General features: G+C 37.6%; 1 protein-coding gene across 7 annotated transcripts in view; it reads right to left on the minus strand.

Moving 5' to 3' along the window:
- The window catches only part of LOC110679431, a 493829-nt gene extending 477266 nt beyond the window's left edge, over window positions 1-16563 (minus strand). The window contains exons 1-2 of one of the 7 annotated variants that reach the window (XM_021853987.1): window positions 16313-16563; window positions 16021-16129 (exon numbers count right to left, since the gene is read on the minus strand). In XM_021853987.1, the coding sequence (XP_021709679.1) occupies window positions 16021-16063 (43 nt within the window). In that variant the 5' untranslated portion in view covers window positions 16064-16129; window positions 16313-16563. Of the gene's footprint in view, window positions 1-7393; window positions 7824-15910 lie in introns of all 7 variants that reach the window. The other 6 variants (XM_021853986.1, XM_021853985.1, XM_021853984.1 and 3 more) reach the window with 6 other exon arrangements.
- Between the last annotated feature and the right edge of the window lie 1589 nt (window positions 16564-18152).

The raw sequence follows: 18152 nt of genomic DNA on the forward strand, positions 1-18152 counted from the left end.
CCGCACTTGCATCAACCGTTTGTACATAGAAAATGTGTTTATTTTATCTGAAATTAATTTAATTTAATCGGTTCATCCATGCAACCGTTACAACACGTTACACACAGAAATTGAAGCCGTCAGAAATGTTTCAAATGTAAACAAAAACTTTTTTCAAGTTTTTGAACTAAAAGCGTAGAGTTCCTCCGGTTTTCCATTGTCAATCGATTCATTAGACTGTGGGCAAGCATATTATACAACCAGTGCCGTGAGCTTTGTCGCCAAATGATAAAAAAAATTCCGGGGGTCCAAAATATATACTCTGAGGGTCCAAAATGTATTGGTGTGTCCAAAATAATGAAAAACACTGCTTCACAATTCAATTATTTTCGATGTTTCTTGGATCCTACATGACCGTTTGGGCATTTTTATCTCGTAGAGGAAGTTTTTCTCTACATTTCAGCATGTTATTTGACTTGGTTACGCTGTGCAATTAATGAATTGGGACAAAAAATCACATCCTTAGGGGGTCCAAAATACGACCGTTACCCTACACCAGACCAGTTTCGAAAATCTGCCTTCTGCCAATTCCTCCATCCGATGTCAACATTCCAACGTAAACAACAGCAATCGCACCTAAAAATAAATAATTGCAGGGTCCTTTTACCAAAAGGACAAGGTAAGCACCCTAGTTGCCTTTGAACCCGCTACCGGGTCTTATATTTTGATTCCAGTAGTGCAATCATTCATTACACCGCAAGCATCAAATGACGTTTTCCACCACTACATCGACTAGCTAGAGAGAACCCATCATAATCATCATGTTGAACATCGACGCAACTGTCAGAATTCGATCTTCGACGGGGCCAGGATGTCCACACAAGCGAAGAAGGAGACTGATCCCACACCTTTATAGCATCATAATCATCAATCCTCGAGTTGCGATTCCCCCGTTTGTCGACTACTACTAAAACCATGAGCCTCTGTACGTGCCATATATTCTTTTATTCTTTTGACTTTTTACTGTGCGCCGTGTGTTGGTGCTGTCTCGCTCTCTCTCTCACGGTCACATTGAAAACAGAGCGCACAGTAAAGGTCAAACGTTTTATTGCCCATTGCACGATGACGTCATCAGAAAATCGCTCTCTTTCCCGCCCTCGGGAAATCTGAAAACAACGGTGCAAGTACCTGTCAAAGTTGACCATTGTTTTCAAGTTTTGTTGAAGAGCGAAAGAGAGAGAATTTCACCGTGAAATGCCTAATAGCATGCAAAGGCTCATACAGCCTGCGTTTTGGCGTTTCAACTTTTCCATCCGCCATGAATTTCCGTCAAGTGTATATAAATCCTCAGCGGCCCAGATACCACCTCTTTTTCGCCTTCGATCCAACCGGCAGGTGGAACCCCGATCATCGCGAACGAGTGGTTGCAACTAGAAAATTTGGTCGTGTGAATAATTTTGAGAAGTGATTAGAAGTTTTCAGGTACATATTGAAATTAAAACTGTAATTTAGAATTTAATTGATAATTTAATAAGTGAAGTGCCTGAAGATTAAAAAAAGTAGTTATTGCGTGAAGAATAAAGAAGTAGTAAATGAACTTAACCTGTGCGTGACGTCACTGATCCAAGGACAAGAACTTAGTGGGAAAGTGAAGATTCTGAAAATAAAATTGTGTCTCTAACCGCTATGCAGAATCACAATAATAAATAATAAATAAATACCATAATCAATCACAACTTGCTCGGTTACTCGCGAGTAAACGTCCCCGAGCTTGTTGCTACTTCTTTTGACCTCGTTCTCCCGAGCAGACGGATGCGGACTTACTCACACCTAGCCAGTTCGCGAGTCTGTGATGTTTGCTATGCGTTGGTATACACTCGTGAGCTGCTTCGTGATCCGATCTTTCCCAGCACTGTTTCACGCTCGTTCAAATCTACTCAAAGGAGAGTAACTTCTACTCACTTTAGAACCTCCATGCTAGTTGTCAAAAGTGAGTGACATTATTCTATTAAAGTGAGTTATTTTTAACTCAATCATGATATAAATCAACTTTACTCACTTTTGAGTAACTACAAAGATGTTTGACTCACTTTTAAAGAGAGTGACATCTACTCACTTGTGCAAAGTTCAGACTTAACGAACTGAGTAAGTGCTACCCTAATTCTGAAAGAACTGTACGTTACTCTAAAGTGTGTATCATTGGGGTCACTCACTTTTGAGCACTTCCACTTTGTTCCAAAGTGAGTCGAATTCAAAACAATTTTGTGTAGATTTGAACGAGCGTGTTTACTTTTTGACACTGGGGTTGTTTTTCTTATCGGACATTTCGGATCGGACTTACGCGGAAAACCAAAAAGTGTGCCAAATCTCAAAAACCGAAAAAAATGTTTTTTGGAGGTAAACAAATAAAAAACATAAAAAAATGAGTAGGGTCGAAGTTCCCTTAGTAGACAGTCCCCTATAGTCATACTAGTGGCTTTTTACGGTAATTCTGCTATAAATCTTTGCAAAATATTTTTTGACATAAAGATCAGGAGCAATTAATCTAAGTACCATTGATACAAAGCTCGATTTTGTTCAAAAAATGATCTAAATAAATAGTTTTGCTTAAAATTTGAGCTCCCTTGCACCTATAGTAAACCTATTGTTCCTATAGTAGCACTACAGTGGGGATTCGCTAGTTGGGGGTCCGCTACATGGAATGACTCGATGATTGGATGGTCGCTGGTTGAAAAATATTCCAACTAAAAAGCACTCGAATGTCAAGATAATATGTCAAACTGACTTTGACGTCTAAGTACCGTCGCATTGAAGTCTCCATATATAGAACAAATGTGTATGTATATGTGCGTTTCGTGACGTTTTGCTCTCTAGATGCGTTAGTCTGGAGCATTTTCACCAGCCGTCAGTCGTTCCAACTAACGGGTCGGATTCGCTAGATGGAAGGCAGTCATGTTCCAACCAGCGAATTCCCGCTGTACTAAGAGAAACTATTTTTTATTAAACAAACTAATTGATGAATTAGAAACTTTTTATATCAATCGAGTGCATTTGATCCATATTTTAAAGGAAAAATATAAAAGTTTTGGGGAATCACGGTTTTCATTTGTATTTTGCCTACGCCGTGAAGCTAGTAGACCTAGCTAGGAACCTAGGAACAGAAATTAGAAATAGTGTGATGTATTCCTATAGTGGCACAAGCGATAATGAATAGAAAAGTATGAGTTTTCTTAGTTTTCATATTTTTCCTACAAAACCAAGATAAACAGCTTTCACATTATGTAAAAATAATGCCGCTGCCGTTATTTTTCGATTTTATACTAATATTTGTTCTTAGCAATGCGGCTATGGGTACATCGACCATATGGTTCTGGTCTAAACTTAAGCGCTTGGTACAAAAATTCGAACAGGGATTTATGACGCTATTGTTCATTTGTAAAGATGCAGAAACGATAGAAGGTAGAAAGGTCTCAAAAATAAACACTTATTTTTTCATGTAACACATCGACTGAAAAGTCCGTAGTATAACTGAAACGCTGAAACCAGGCCGCCATCGGCACCCATCGTTAGAATTCCAATTTTATGTCATTCATCGCTAGTTTTCGATAAAACTTAAGGGTGGTTCTTTCGGTTTTCTCAAATTGGTGGACCCCTCGTATGCCAGCTAGCTAAACAGTTTGCGAAAAAGCCCATTTTTTATAAATCTTGGCTACACGTGATGTGTCTCATATTTCCCTTGGAACACATAGAAAACCTAGTAGCAAAGTATAGAGAAAGGATATAGCTTTCAATTGAAGTTAAAAAATGTTGGCGACCATTTTGAATTTGGACGCTATTTGAGGTTTGTTAGAAAAATCGATTTTGCATTTTGCATTTTTCCTCAGTTTTCTGATGGTGATCTCAGAATTCAAAAGGAGCGGTGTGCTAATAGCGAAAAATCGATTTTTCTAACAATTAATTCAAGATGGCCGCCAACATTCAACTTCAAATGAAAGCTATATCCTTTCTCTATACGGTGCCACTAAGTTTGCTATGTGTTCCAAGGGAAATATAAGACATATCACGTGTAAAAATACCCAAGATTTATCAAAAAATAGACTTTATCGCAAACTATTTAGCTAGCTGGCTTACGAGGGGTCCACCAATTCGAGAAAACTGAAAGGACCATCCTCAAGTTTTATCAAAAACTAGCGATCAATGACATAAAATTGGAATTCTAACGATGTGTACCGATGGCGGCCTGATTTCAGCGAGAATTGCTCAAATCAACGTTATTCATCAACATCATCTCCTTCGAGGGATATACTATCTTTCCAGCGTTTCTCAAAAATGTCGATACCTTGCTTATAGAAAACGAATTTTGATCTTTAAATAAGCCTCTAGTAAGTTTTTTTTTATTTAGCTGGAACATCTCGAAAGAGCTGTTGAAATCAACGACACGTTGTTGTTATTTTAGATCCAATGTGCACACATGCAACATCCATTTCGAAAACAATATTAAGGTGTCTGATATATCTATAATTTACAAAACAAATATTCTGTGAAGTTTTTTGATATTCTCAGGTGTTACCACCTCTATTGAGTGACTAGAGCGTTCCACGTCGGCCATGTTTAAATTAGCCAAATCACTTCGCAACTGTTAATATAGATAGAGCAGTAACCGAATAACACTTGTGCGATGATTTTTCCCCTTGAAATTTATGAGTATCAACACACGAAATTACTTGCAATCATTATGTCTAAAACTTTAAAAGTTGCATTACTGAAACCGCTGTAACTTTTGAACTGATATTTAAATTGTAATGAAATTTTGACAGGGTTCGTTTACTAGTATTATCTAAGAACTATATGAACTTTTTAATTAGTGGACCGAATATGAGTCATCCTATGGATTTATCAGCCGATGTGTTAGCTCAGCTGTCATGTACGGCATAATTGTCCCACTAGAACGGGAAGTTCTAGGCTAGGGGATAATTCAACGAGAGGAATATTTGCCATTTCTATACCCTTGTTCTGAAACTCATTATTTAAAACCGTTTTTGTTTTGTCTAAATGATCACCATTACCGACATAAGAATATTGGATAACCACCAGCAGACTGCATTCCACCTAGCTCTCCAATAACATGTAACAGACAGTTGAGATTTCAGATGACATGGCATTCTTTTTTGTCTTGCAAAAACAATGATAACATTCTTAAAAGAATGTTATCATTGTTTTGTAAGACAAACAAGATCTCATCTTATGATAATTTTTAATAGGCACACAGTTTATTTGAAATGCTACATATTTATTTGTGGGCTTCGTGGTCGTGCGGTTAGTGTTACCAAGCATTTAGCTGCATTGAGTCAAGGAGTGTGGGTTCAAATCCCGCTTCAATCCGGAAAATTTTTCGTCAGGAACGTATTTCGACTATGCTACTGCTCGTTGCATGCTAGTCCGTTGTCTAGTGTGGTGCTTCCTTCGAAGGACATAATCGTTCACTGGAAGCATTAATTAGTTATTGATTTTTGAATGAGTTGTAAAACTTTGGCTATAATTATTGGGCTGTTCTGCAGGCATCACTGGATATATGCAGTAAAACATAGTAGCCATGATTTGTGCGTGAAATGCAGCAATGTTGCCTGTTCAGAAGTTAAATGAGCACTGCTGAAGAATGTGTGACTGGGTATAAATCAATAATGAATTACTGAGGCGTCCGATTTGAAAACGGTCTTCGGCAAAGTTGTAGCTGATTATTGTACCTCACAGTATCAACATAGTTCTAATCCCCAAGAGCACATGGACAAACACTATGACCAATTGAATGAATTGGTTGCTTTTCCCATAGTAATTTCCATACAAACTTTAAAGGGCTTGTGCAGTCTCAGTTTACATCCAAATGAGCTCAAATTTTGGGAGGACACTCAGAATTTGATCTAGAATCGAATGACCGGTGTGGAGAAAAAAAAACCGATTTTTTGAACCACTCTATTAACCCAGCTATGTTGAAGGAATACTAAGCAATATTGCAAATCTACTTCAGATAGTTAAAACACCAACTTGATCAATTTTAATCATCATACAACCTTCTACAATATTGTTTGCTATAGTATCAAGTAATGTTTTTGACATTCTGGGTTCAATTGAACGCGATCAACAATTTTCCTGACTCAAACAGGAGATGATGTGCTGTTTCCTATATGTTGGAGATGAAAATCCCATATTAACTTCAATTCAATTGCGCCAGCTCATGGAACGACCAAATGAGCTGAAACTTTCAGGAAGTCTTCCTCTAACCCTAAAGAATAATCTTGGTGGGTGCCCCGTGGAATTATACAACTTTATTTTTCTCCCATACTAAGCTGGGCCAGTCTAGTGTCGGCGTCTCTTATTATCAAAAACCTTGGCCGGTGAATATGTTTTAACAGAAGCACTTATAGGTAACTACAAGTAATTTTACTGATTTTACTAAAAAGACTGTAGCCTATTCAATGCTCTATTAAATTTCTTATGACTGAATGTTCGACAATCACCAAGCCGAGTCACGTTTTGGACTGCATCCTATTTACAACACATAGATTTATTACTTATATAGAGCACCTTCTTCCTTCTTCACTTGTCTCTCTGATAAAAAGCCGAACTACACATAGGAGGCATTCTGATTTCAAATATTATCGCTTTTGCATCTCATATTTTTAATAGTAGCACACTTTGTGTTTCAAGTTATTCTGTTAAAATCTGATCCATGAATCTACCCTTCATTCACCTTTATTTTATTTCCAAATCTTATGCTCCCTTCTTCCTCTTATCGTAATATTCCATCCCAAACGCAAAATTACAGGCCTGCGCTGCGCTCACAAAGCAAACATCAAACAACGGGGCAAATGACAGCACTTTACTCACTCATTCAATCATTGCGCTACTTGAGTTCTACGCCACTCAACGGAACCCGTTTTCAATGGCACAAAACGTCCCATTAACCCGGGAGAGGGAAGTGCGAGACCCAAGTAGATAGAATAAATAATTAATCAATTGAACCCTACGACCCACGGTGGATCAAAAGCCGTTGTAAACGGAAAAAATGGCCATCAATTCTACACCCACCATTCGAAAGATATGATTTTCTAGCATCTTCTCCGTATTTAAATAAAAAAAATGTTTGTTTGGGAATAAATAATGCAGCATAAGGTATTATATTTTTGACTTGAAAATTCCTTTGGAATTGGCCCTGAATCTTCAATCACTATTACTTTCATGTCCCTCGATAAAACATTTCCAAATTCATGGAGGAGAGGATACTAGAATACCATAACTTCCGAATGGTGGGTGCATAATTGATGGTTATTTTTTTCGTTATTAACGATTTTAGACACACCGTGAACAGCATATAGCGTATAGCTTCCGGAAATTGGACACGTGCCGCCCCACTTACCGAGTAGCAGAATTGACACAAGCGTGACGCAGATCCTCAGCTTCATTGTGAACATCTCACTGTAAGGAGCCCTTTCTCCTCTATATTTCTCTCTCGGGAAAGCAGGACTCGGCAGAATTGCTGATGAACGGTTTCGCTGGCTATACGCGGATGATGATGCGATAATACACTTTGTCGAGCGCTATCTCCTGCTGGACAAACTTTTTCGCCGCTCCACAACCCCCTATTGAGTAGGGAGCCACACTTCAAAGCACTTGAGAACTCGAGAACTCGCGCCCTGGCCCAACAAACTGTTATTATTCGATTTACACTTGGAACAACACTTATCTTCCCCTGGAACTAATGGAGCGGGCTCAATTTTCTGGCGATGAAGCACTGCTGAACCTTGGCACCTTGTTGATGCGCTGACTTTAACTTTTCGATCTGCTTCCTAAAGAGAGGACACGTTGAATTTTTAATGATTTCTATTCACCTTCTTCAACACTTCTTTACTTTGGGACGGCGCGTCGGCGGGGCCTCCGGGACAAATGCTAGATGGATTTTCCATGGAAATTACATTGAACTGAGGCGCACTACACTTGGACGATGAGGTGGGTGGGAAGTTCGTGGATAAATGTCGATTTTGTTTTGTTATTGGCATGTGGAAATTCGTATTGAGGGGATCAATGCCTGGAGATAACATCGACCGACGGCATTTTCCATCACTTTGATTCACTACCTTCCTAGAGATTATGATATCTTCAAGACAACATAGGATGGCATTTATTGCGACAGATATCAACGCATTGTAATTCCATGTTTCCTCCAGGAGGAGAGTAAAAACTATTTATTTAACAACCTTATAACAAATAAATATATATTTGACAACTTCAATAATTAAATTTTATATATGAAACAACCAACACCGTCAGACAAAGGGGTCAAATAAAAAAAAAAACCGTTGTCTTTGGAAGGTTTTAGCACAGGCACAGTTTGCGGTTCTAGGTCGTCCTGACCGTCTGGAGCTCAGAACTCAGCTGTAAAGCCAAAAGTTTTTTTATCCTACATTGAGGTATGCTACGAGATAACTCATGTGTGTTAAGGCTAAGTAGCCCGTCATTCGTTTTGGCAGCCATGTTGATTTTGCAGCTTGCAATTTCAAAGTGATAAAACTCTGTCATCTTAAGTAATATTGATTCAGAAAAGTATAATTACTTGTGCTTACATGCAGAAAGTATGCTGATACTTTTTCAGCAACGTCAGTGCAAAACCAAGTGATTTTCTTTAATTCGCATTCGTGAGACGCATTACCCACAATCATTGATGCCCAGTACAAATTTCAATGACGGCCTACTTCGCCTTAAAGCTTTGAATCTCAATATACATGTTCAGCCATTCCATGAAAAACTGATCTAGTGGGTCAGCGAATAGAGTTACTGTGCACGTGCTGTAGCCGTAGGTGCAGGAGCCTCATTGCATGCAAGCGCACGGGCGCGCTGTACATTGTGAGACCTTTTCTGTTGCGCATCATTTTTCTTGAGATGTGTCTCAATGTGATATCATGTGCTCCGTCACATGTGCTGTTTAAAATTCAGCGCAATAGGGGAAAAGCACCAATTTTCGACCCAGCACTAATTTTCGACCCATTCATACGATTTCGGCCTACTTTGTATGAAAATCCGAAAATTGGCACAGAATTCTTGTAGGTCGAAAATTAGTGCTTTTCCCCTAATTGAAGTGATTACAAAAGTTTTCAACTAGGATCAAAATTGTAACATTTGAATCGCGAGTCTTCGACCATATCATGAAGGCCATGTAGACACCTGCATAATGTAGCGAAAATATTTGTAGAGGCTCTTCGTTACTAAGCAGTTGTTTCACAACTTGGAGACCGTTGGCGAGCCGTAGTGCCGAGCAGCGCATCACCTAGCGCGCGCTTTTAGAATTTTCGTGAGCCTCTGTCTAGCGCAGCACACTAGGATTCCGATGAGCTAGGAGACGGTTTGGTTGGAGGCTCGTCAGTACATTTATGTGCTCCTGAGAAATATGTAACTCTATCAGCGAATTCCGTGAAAATTTGCTATTTTGTTCCTTATCCGAAATAAGGATACACGTGTTTTTGGATTTTTTGATTAGGGTGACCATTTCCGAAATAGGATGGCCAGAAAAATCGCGATTTTGTAAAATTTCTATTTAAAAAAATATATAACTTCTTGTTATTGCTGTTCTCATTTTTTCTTGAAAGTTCAAAAAAATTTACGTTCCCTGTCAAATTTTCAGCGCTGTATGTTTTTTAGTTTTTTAGATATATATATATTTTTTTTTTTTTTAAATAAAATATCAGTCATTTTTCATCGGCAAACACTGTAGGTTTCAGCGCATTAGATTTTTTATTTAAAAAAAATCATAACTTTTGAACCGCTTAACCGATTTCCAATCTTTTTCTATGGAATGAAAGCCAAAGATTTCGACTTTTCAGAACTTCGAAAAAATATTTTTTTTTACATTAAAATAAATGAAAATATATGAAAAAAACGAGAAACTTTTAAAATTTTCCATGTAAACCATTTTTTTCAGTTTTTTCTATTTTATCTGAAAAGTTGAAATCTTAAGCTTTCATTCCATAAAAAAATATTGGAAATCAATTGAGCTGTTCAAAAGTTATGATTGTTTTTTAAATAAAAAAAATAATGCGCTGAGACCTACAGTGTGTGCCGATGAAAAATGACTAATTTTTTATTTTCAAAAAATATTTCTCAAAAACTAAAATATATACATCGCTGAAAATTTGACAGTAAACGTAAAATTAACTGCTGAACTTTCAAGAAAAAATGAGAACAGCAATAGCCCCTTTGGTCCCGGGGCCTTAAAAACACGAAAAAACGGAAATTATTGATCTTTTTTTTTTCATGTAAAAAAACAATTTTTGTGAAATTTTATATGTTTCCTTAAGTTAAAATCTGTAGCTTTCATTTCGTCCAAAGAGATTGAAAATCAGTCGAACGGTTCAAAAGTTATAATTTTTTTTTTTAATAAAAATTAGGCAAAATCGCGATTTTTCTGGTCACTTTATTTTGGAAATGGTCACCCTAATCAAAAAATCCAAAAACACGTGTATCCTTATTTCGGATAAGGAACAAAATAGCAAATTTTCACGGAATTCGGTGACCCACTAGATCGGTTTTTCATGTAATGGCTGTGTTATTATAATTTTCAAATATTTTAGGCCATACATAATGTCCTGGAGTTCAGAACATGGGATTTACAGATGAACAGAAAGCATTCTTCGGTATACAAAATTAGAATACACACAAAAAAAAATCCATTCTCGTATCCATGAACAGCAGACGTGAACTCGTCAACAAGCAAAAATACACCGTGAACTAGATCATGTTTATGTGAACGCGTTGCCTAGTTCCGAGAACGATGATGGTAATTCACGGTGTATTTTTGACAGTTCACGTTTTCCTGAACTCTTTTTCGAGCGTGCATGATCAACTATACAAACTGCAATAAAATTAAGAACATATTTATGTTCTACAACCAAAACATCAATTGTGCTTAGTCATTTTTTGTTCTTTATTCATTTTACTTTTATTTCGTCAAGCATAAGTAGACTACATACAATAATTACAATAAATTCTTATATGCTATATCCAAGCAACAATTTCAGCGCTATAAGCAAATATTATTTGCTTTCTGCTGTTTTGAAGCAGCGAATGCTGCAAAAAAACGAAACTTGTCAGAAATAGGAACGATTAACGTTAACATAGCTATAATGCAAACATTTTGCAGCTACAAATCTTTTGACTATATTTCATCTTTTATAGCTTTTGTTGCTGTAACTCAATGTCTTAAACAGTAGCAACCTAATGTTGTGGAATAAAAGTCAAAGTCCCCATCATTCATCCGGTTGCTTGTATGCAATATTTTGTTATGCTGCTTAATATATTGTCGAGCCGCCAGCAAACTGGATTGCGCCAGTGAGACTCGCGACGCACTTCAACTCGCCACTTTTTGAAATCAGTTTTTAAGTGTGGCGCAGCATTCTTACGATGTTTATGAACACTGCGCACTATTCAAATATTAGTCGCGATGCTTAAAGATTGAGAAAAAATAATTTTAAAAAAATGTTTGTCCTTATTTCTGCCGGATTCATAATATAAATAAGAAGCGCTTTGCCGCTTGTTATACAGGGCACGAACAGCAAAATGCTATATAATAACAATATGTGACGCAACTACACAGCCTGTTGGATGTAAACATTGCGTTTGACGTTTCTCACACTTTTACAGCCTGATGAGCATGGTTATATCATCTTAAGGTGAAAGTTCATTGAGCACGTAAACATAATGCTGCCACCCACTCGAGCCATCCGCTAAAGCACCCTTTCGAGCCACCCAACAAGGCGGAGCACAATGTTATGTGCGTAGGCCAAAAATAAATCATCATGGTCCATGTACACTTCCACCCACAGAATTATGTACGCTGTATTACTAGCACACGTTTCATACAAAGGTATGATTGTATATGTGATATGAATTCATCAACAACTTATGATATGATATGAATTCATCAACAACTTCATAAAAGCTCAAAATCACAAATTATTTCATTTGATAGTGATAACATGTTCTTTGACCAAAATTATAAGCATTTTTCACACTATGCGTGTGTTGTTTACTTTTTTGGCAGTTTTCTCCTCTCTTCTCTCGCTTCACCGGACGGAGAAAGTTGCCATCAGTATGCATTAGAATTCTACAGTCAATTGTACTGTGTAATATCCAGGGGGGGTATACGCAACGAGATGCGCCTACCGTTCATGTTTTATGGGTGTATTCGTTTGGCTCACAACGCTGCTAGGCATCCTGCTTTTTGGGTGTTGAAATCCATCAGCATTTGCTGCCTGGCATGGCCCGCGTTCGAACTGTGCTGTTTGGGTCGGCCCGCGTGAGAGATGATGCTGTTTGGGACGGCCCGCCCGAGAGATGATTGTTAGGCGAGCTTTGTTTGTAGTTGACAGCCGTACACCCACCCTGGTAATATCTTATATTCATTTGTGCTGTTAAAATGCGTCGTGCATTGTTTTTCTCACGCATAAAAATGTTTTGCAACACTTGTGACATTGTACACCTTTTCAGTATTATGAAATTGTAAAATACGTGGTTGTAGCAAGTGTATGAATATCCAAACAATTTTAATTCCAAACATAAAAACTGACATCAATATTAATAATATTAATAATATTAGTTTCTCGTCAAAGTCATCTATAAACGACTTTTATAACTTAACAAAACGCAATTTTTTATGCAAAAACATTCATGATATCATGATATTTTAGTTCAAAAGTTATTAAAGTTTATGTGATAAAAAATATTTGTTTTTCAAGACATTTTATTAGAGTTACAAAAATAAGACATCTCTAATTTTTTGATATAATATACAATTTTATTTTGTCTATCTCATGCTGTCAAAAAATATTTTTTATGTTTGCCCCAATCAGAGTTATTCACAATCAAAGTAGGCATGTTTTTGAGAGAAAAACAACAATAACTCCCAAACGAAAGGAGATAGTGAGATTTTTCATTCACCAAATTACGCATTTTTCAAAACTCTAAAAGTGTTTCATTGGCTACTTTGATGATAAATTTGAATTGAAAACTCTAGAGCCAGAAAACCAGTTTTGTTCGGACCACCCTATGTCACCGTAGGAAAATAGCTCTAAATCTGTCAATTTAAGAGACACAAAAAAAAACATTTTTTGGCAAAGTTGCTTGAAATTGAATGGTTTACAACTTTGCTGAAGCTTGTATAATATAATTTCTACAAATAAGAAAGTTAGTTACACAATTTCTATGAATCTATGTCCATCCTATTCTTCAATAACACCAAACAAAGGACCTTACTACTACAAACAACTTTGTAGAAGACCGTTTTTGTCTAATGTTTCATTCTAAAGCTCAAAATGTATCTTTCCGCGTAAAACTGATTCTTGGACCATAGTGCGTTGGTACTATACCAGGGAGGAAGCTTCAGAATCATTTTCAAATAGAAGAAAACGGTGTTTTTCTTTGCTTTCGATATATACTGTGATGGCAGTAAGAACAACGCCGATATTTGTGGATGCAGAGATCATGAGTTCAATCCCAAACGGTGGTGGGTACTTTAATTATGTAACGTTGGGAACATTCAATTCTGATACTTACGAATTGAATTTCGGAGGCTGTAAAACGGCTTGAAAATAATATTTAATCAATAATACAGTGAAGTTGCATAAACATTATTCAACAGTCGCGGAATGTTTGAAAAAGCGCTTTCCGAAGATGTTATACAGCTACTTGTCCTATAATGCAACCCACAGACGCTCAAACGGTTTGACCAACATTGACTCCGCCCCCAAGTTAATCAAACCGATTTATGTTGCTGCAACCGTTTGACCGACTGTCACAGTTCGTTGCAGCAACACTATATTTCTTCGCATGTTTTGAATGATCTCGGAAAGTCCATTGAACATTAATGGTTATTTTTTCGAATTATGTGGCTGTGGGGGGAATATTTTTACGATTTTTGGGCAAAAATCGTAGTGAGGAAGAGCAGAATTTTCAAGATTTAAGAACCGGAAGAGATAGATATTGATGAGGAATTCCAGTTATAATTCGCACGAAATATTCCGGCAAAACTTAAAAATTATGAGAAGTCTCTGACGGGGACTATTTTGAATAGTAATCGATATGAGAATGGAATGGCTATGATCATTTATTCAAAGATTATATCCATAATCTTCAGTGGTTCCCTCTAGTTATTCTACTTTGAAGTTTTTCCAGGAATCCATGGATTATATTAGGGATTCCTTCAGAAATTCTTCCTGGGATTCTACCAAAACTTTATCCTGTAGTTCCTCTAGAAATTTATCCACATATTCAATCAGAAATTCCTCCGGGAAAAAATCTTCAGGCAAACCTTTAGGTGGCATTCTTTCAGAGATACCTTCAAAGGTTCCTCTACTGATTGTTCAGAATTTCTTCAACTGATTCATTCAAAGATTAATCCAAAAAATTTCTCAGGTAATATCTTCAGTAATTCAGCTCCTAGGACTCATCCTTGAATTCCACAGGAGTTGCTTCAGAAATTAAAAGAGGAATTTCTTAGGGGATTCTTTCTTGTAATTTTCCTACAGAGTCCTGCAGGGATTTATCCAAAGGAATTTCTTCAGTGATTCGTCCAACGTTTTTCTAAACTTCTACTGAATTTCTAAACATATTCTATAAAGATAAGGAATTCCTCTAGCAATTCTTAAACAGATTACTCAATGAAACCCTCCCAAGAAATTAATACAAGTATTTCATCAACTGAACTGAATTTTGACATAATATGAGATATTTTCACAACTAAAAATTGTGTTCTCATATCACCCTATCGGTAAAAAAATCGACTGGAAAAATGGCAAATTTTGAAAAATCATTCATTTATACGTGAATTTATAAAACAATAGTTTAATAGTTTAATAGAAAATACGTAAATCTTTTACATTTTATACTAAGGTGAGGTCAAGACAACGGAAATCATGCAGATTTAGTGTATTGGGGTAAAAATCTAGTCTTCGCCCCCCAAGAAATTTGCACTAATCTTCACCCCTTCATACAAAAAAGTTTAAATGTGTATGAATGGGGCGAAAACTAAAGCTAGGCGAAGACTAATACATCTACCCTGATATAAAATTGTTGTAACTCATGTAAAACTCCAAACATTCAATAATATTTTTAGCACTTTTATCAACTTTTCCTTAAGGTGGCCAAACTGCCCCACTTTCCCCTATTATTTCTAATTAATCAATTTATTTATGTTTGATTAACACTTTCTTTTTATTGGCGATAAAACGAATTTTGACGATTCTTTCAGTTTGTTGTTCAGTTTGACTGTTATTGTTGTACATATGTATAATCTTAAATCTGTCCAGTTCCCGTTATGAAGCTCCACAAGATTCTGCCAGTAGAACTACTAGTTATATTTAAAATAACTTATCCAGGAAGAATAAATTTAGATCTTGTCAAGAAATCTCTCCATTTTTTTTTCAAGCGTTCCTGCAATATTGTGCAATTTTTCCAAGAAAAATTAACCTGAATTGCCCTTGGATATTAATTTTCACCAGATCTGCGGTCCTATAATATGCATTTATTCATTGCGGCACCTAATTGCGCGTTCTCTTCCATTGATTGTTGCTTCAAATACAAAACGTATAAGATCGATGAACTGTTCTTGTTGCACAGATCCGGAATGTTCTAAATTTTCAACAAATTATTATTATCAAAACACATTAATCTTCTTCTTACAGCTTCCAGTAATTTCCAAACCACTTCAATCATTCACACACGCCACACTTTTTCCCATAGTTCTCAGGTTACCACCGCAACCACCACGTCCAAAAGCGCGCAACTGTCCAAATAAATATAAAATATGCAAAACCATGTTAGCGATTGGAAGTCCCACCGACGACCCCCCGCCCACTAGTCACTACATCAAGATAAGAGAAATACACACGAAATTCTTCTCGTTTCCAGGATACAGCACAGCAAAAAAACACCAGGTGGAATAAAAATACCGGCGCGCTAACCTGCCAATCAATGATTATTTATTCACAAATCAATTACACTTCTTCGATGCTGCTGCAATGCTTCTACTGCAAACAACCATTGGATGTATCAGGATCTTTCTTCTGCCCCTCACGTTTTTTATTTTTGCTTCTTCTCTTTGTCACACCTGTAATCAAGCACCGAATAAATTCTACGCGTTCCAACGGCGACTCGAAACTAGATTCCCTCCAGCATATGCCAATTGAACATCATCCATCACAACTCAGCACTACCAGCAGTGTGCAAAACGCATACAAAAATTACATACAGCATCCAACAATTAACCGCCTCGAGAGCACACGCCAATCACCTTTCCGTTCAGGAATAGATACCGCCTCTACCGTAGTTCGCGCACGCGAGCTTCCAGACTATACAGTATGAACTTCGATACGAAAACACGAAATGCGCACACGTCATACGTCCTCGTCGAATGCCGGTTAGGGTTCTACTGCCGCTGGGAGCCAGAACCGTAGTCGTATCGTGTAGTCCATCCGTCTAGTCACAGTTATGTCCAACGTGAGAGAAATTCACGCTGATAGTGCGCTGCTGAGACCGTGCTCGAGCAATACTCTGCTGGACGCTGCAGGTTGCATTCAATAGTATGACTTGGATACGCTGTACGCCTCGACTCGACCATCTGATCTCTGCTGGATACAGAGGAGACCTTCAGCGAAAGGTCCATTCCACGCGCGCAATCTGCTAAACACATGTTTTGGTCTATCTGAATTGGCGCCGCTCGCACGGCATCACGACGGGAGAGAAAAGTGCATGCAGGCGTCTCTCACACGCTTGAATGGAGTTACACAGCCATGGGTGAGGGGCGTCCACAGTAAGGTTTTACGAAGTTTTACAGATCGAACTAATATATAACAATATAGCTTTCGTGCCTACATGTAGAACATCAGTGCTAATACGCAGTCTACATAGTCCCAACTAGTGTTTAAAACTAGCTATCCTTGATGCGCACAACTTGCATCTTCTGGCACATTAATTTGTATAAAAATTCAAACGTGCATGGAGCTGTGAGTAGATGCTGGCAGTTTATTCCAATCTCTCGTGAGCAGATCAGCTGGTGCAAAAGCGCGCATTTTTTGTGCTGTCAGTTCGTGGCAGCATCGTCACGAAATGATTCACGCGTATAAATTTCTGTTCGTCGCTATGATATGCGAGGTTCACATAAGGCAGTGGTCACCAAACTGCGGCCCGCGGGCCGCATGCGGCCCTCGAGAGCGTTTTGTGCGGCCCGCGAACAAAATTTTGGATAGCAATGTGAAGTGGCCCGCAAGTAGTGAATTATTGATGACAAGGGTTGAATTCTTATGTTCTTGCAATCGGCTACTAAAATTAAGGCCCATTCGTCTGCTTTTTATATGGCCAACAATTGATTGACGAGCAGGAAATAATGAGGTATGGAGTGTGTTTATTTGCTCAGGAATAGCTTGAATTTTGTCTAACATCCAAATATTCCTCAAATCTTACAGTCATTTCGAGTTCAAAAAATGTATCGGCAGACTGAAGGCTTCAAAATTGCCTCAAACTTCCAAAAAATTCTTCACTTCCCAGTAACGTTCAGCGTTTATGGCTTCACAATGTATCCTAGTCTTCAAAAAAAGACCGGATACCTAAGAAATTTTTCATAAATGTATTAGGTAGGTTTTGAATTTTGCCTTGTTTGAAAATATTTAAAGATTTACAAAATTGAAGGAATCATTGAAATTTATGTGAATTATGATATTTCATGTCATCAACTTTTCCTGAAATTGCATAAATCTTCCTGTTTATAAAAACAGAAATCTTTATTGTCACATAAAAAGTCGTTCAAATGAATCCTCACCAGTGTTGGCAATCGTGATGAACTTCAATCCAAAATAGTTAATAACGATGTTAGTTCCTTCTGATCCCCTTTCTTAACACTTCAGTCGTCGCGCTGTTGTATTTTGTACAACACTGCTGAAAAAAACTCGTTCACAACAGCAGCGCGGAGGTTCTGACGGTGGCAAACCGCGCAGCGACTGGAAGGTTGAAGCAGGAGGCGTTTGTTGTGTATTCGCTAGCTACGCACCAAATAACGAATTCCATCACATAATTGCTTGTATTGGCAATTGAACCCGCTTTCTTCATTGTTCTACAATAGCCCTGATAGTAAGCGC

The sequence above is a fragment of the Aedes aegypti genome, chromosome 3 (assembly GCF_002204515.2).
Source record: "Aedes aegypti strain LVP_AGWG chromosome 3, AaegL5.0 Primary Assembly, whole genome shotgun sequence".
NCBI lineage: Eukaryota > Metazoa > Arthropoda > Insecta > Diptera > Culicidae > Aedes > Aedes aegypti.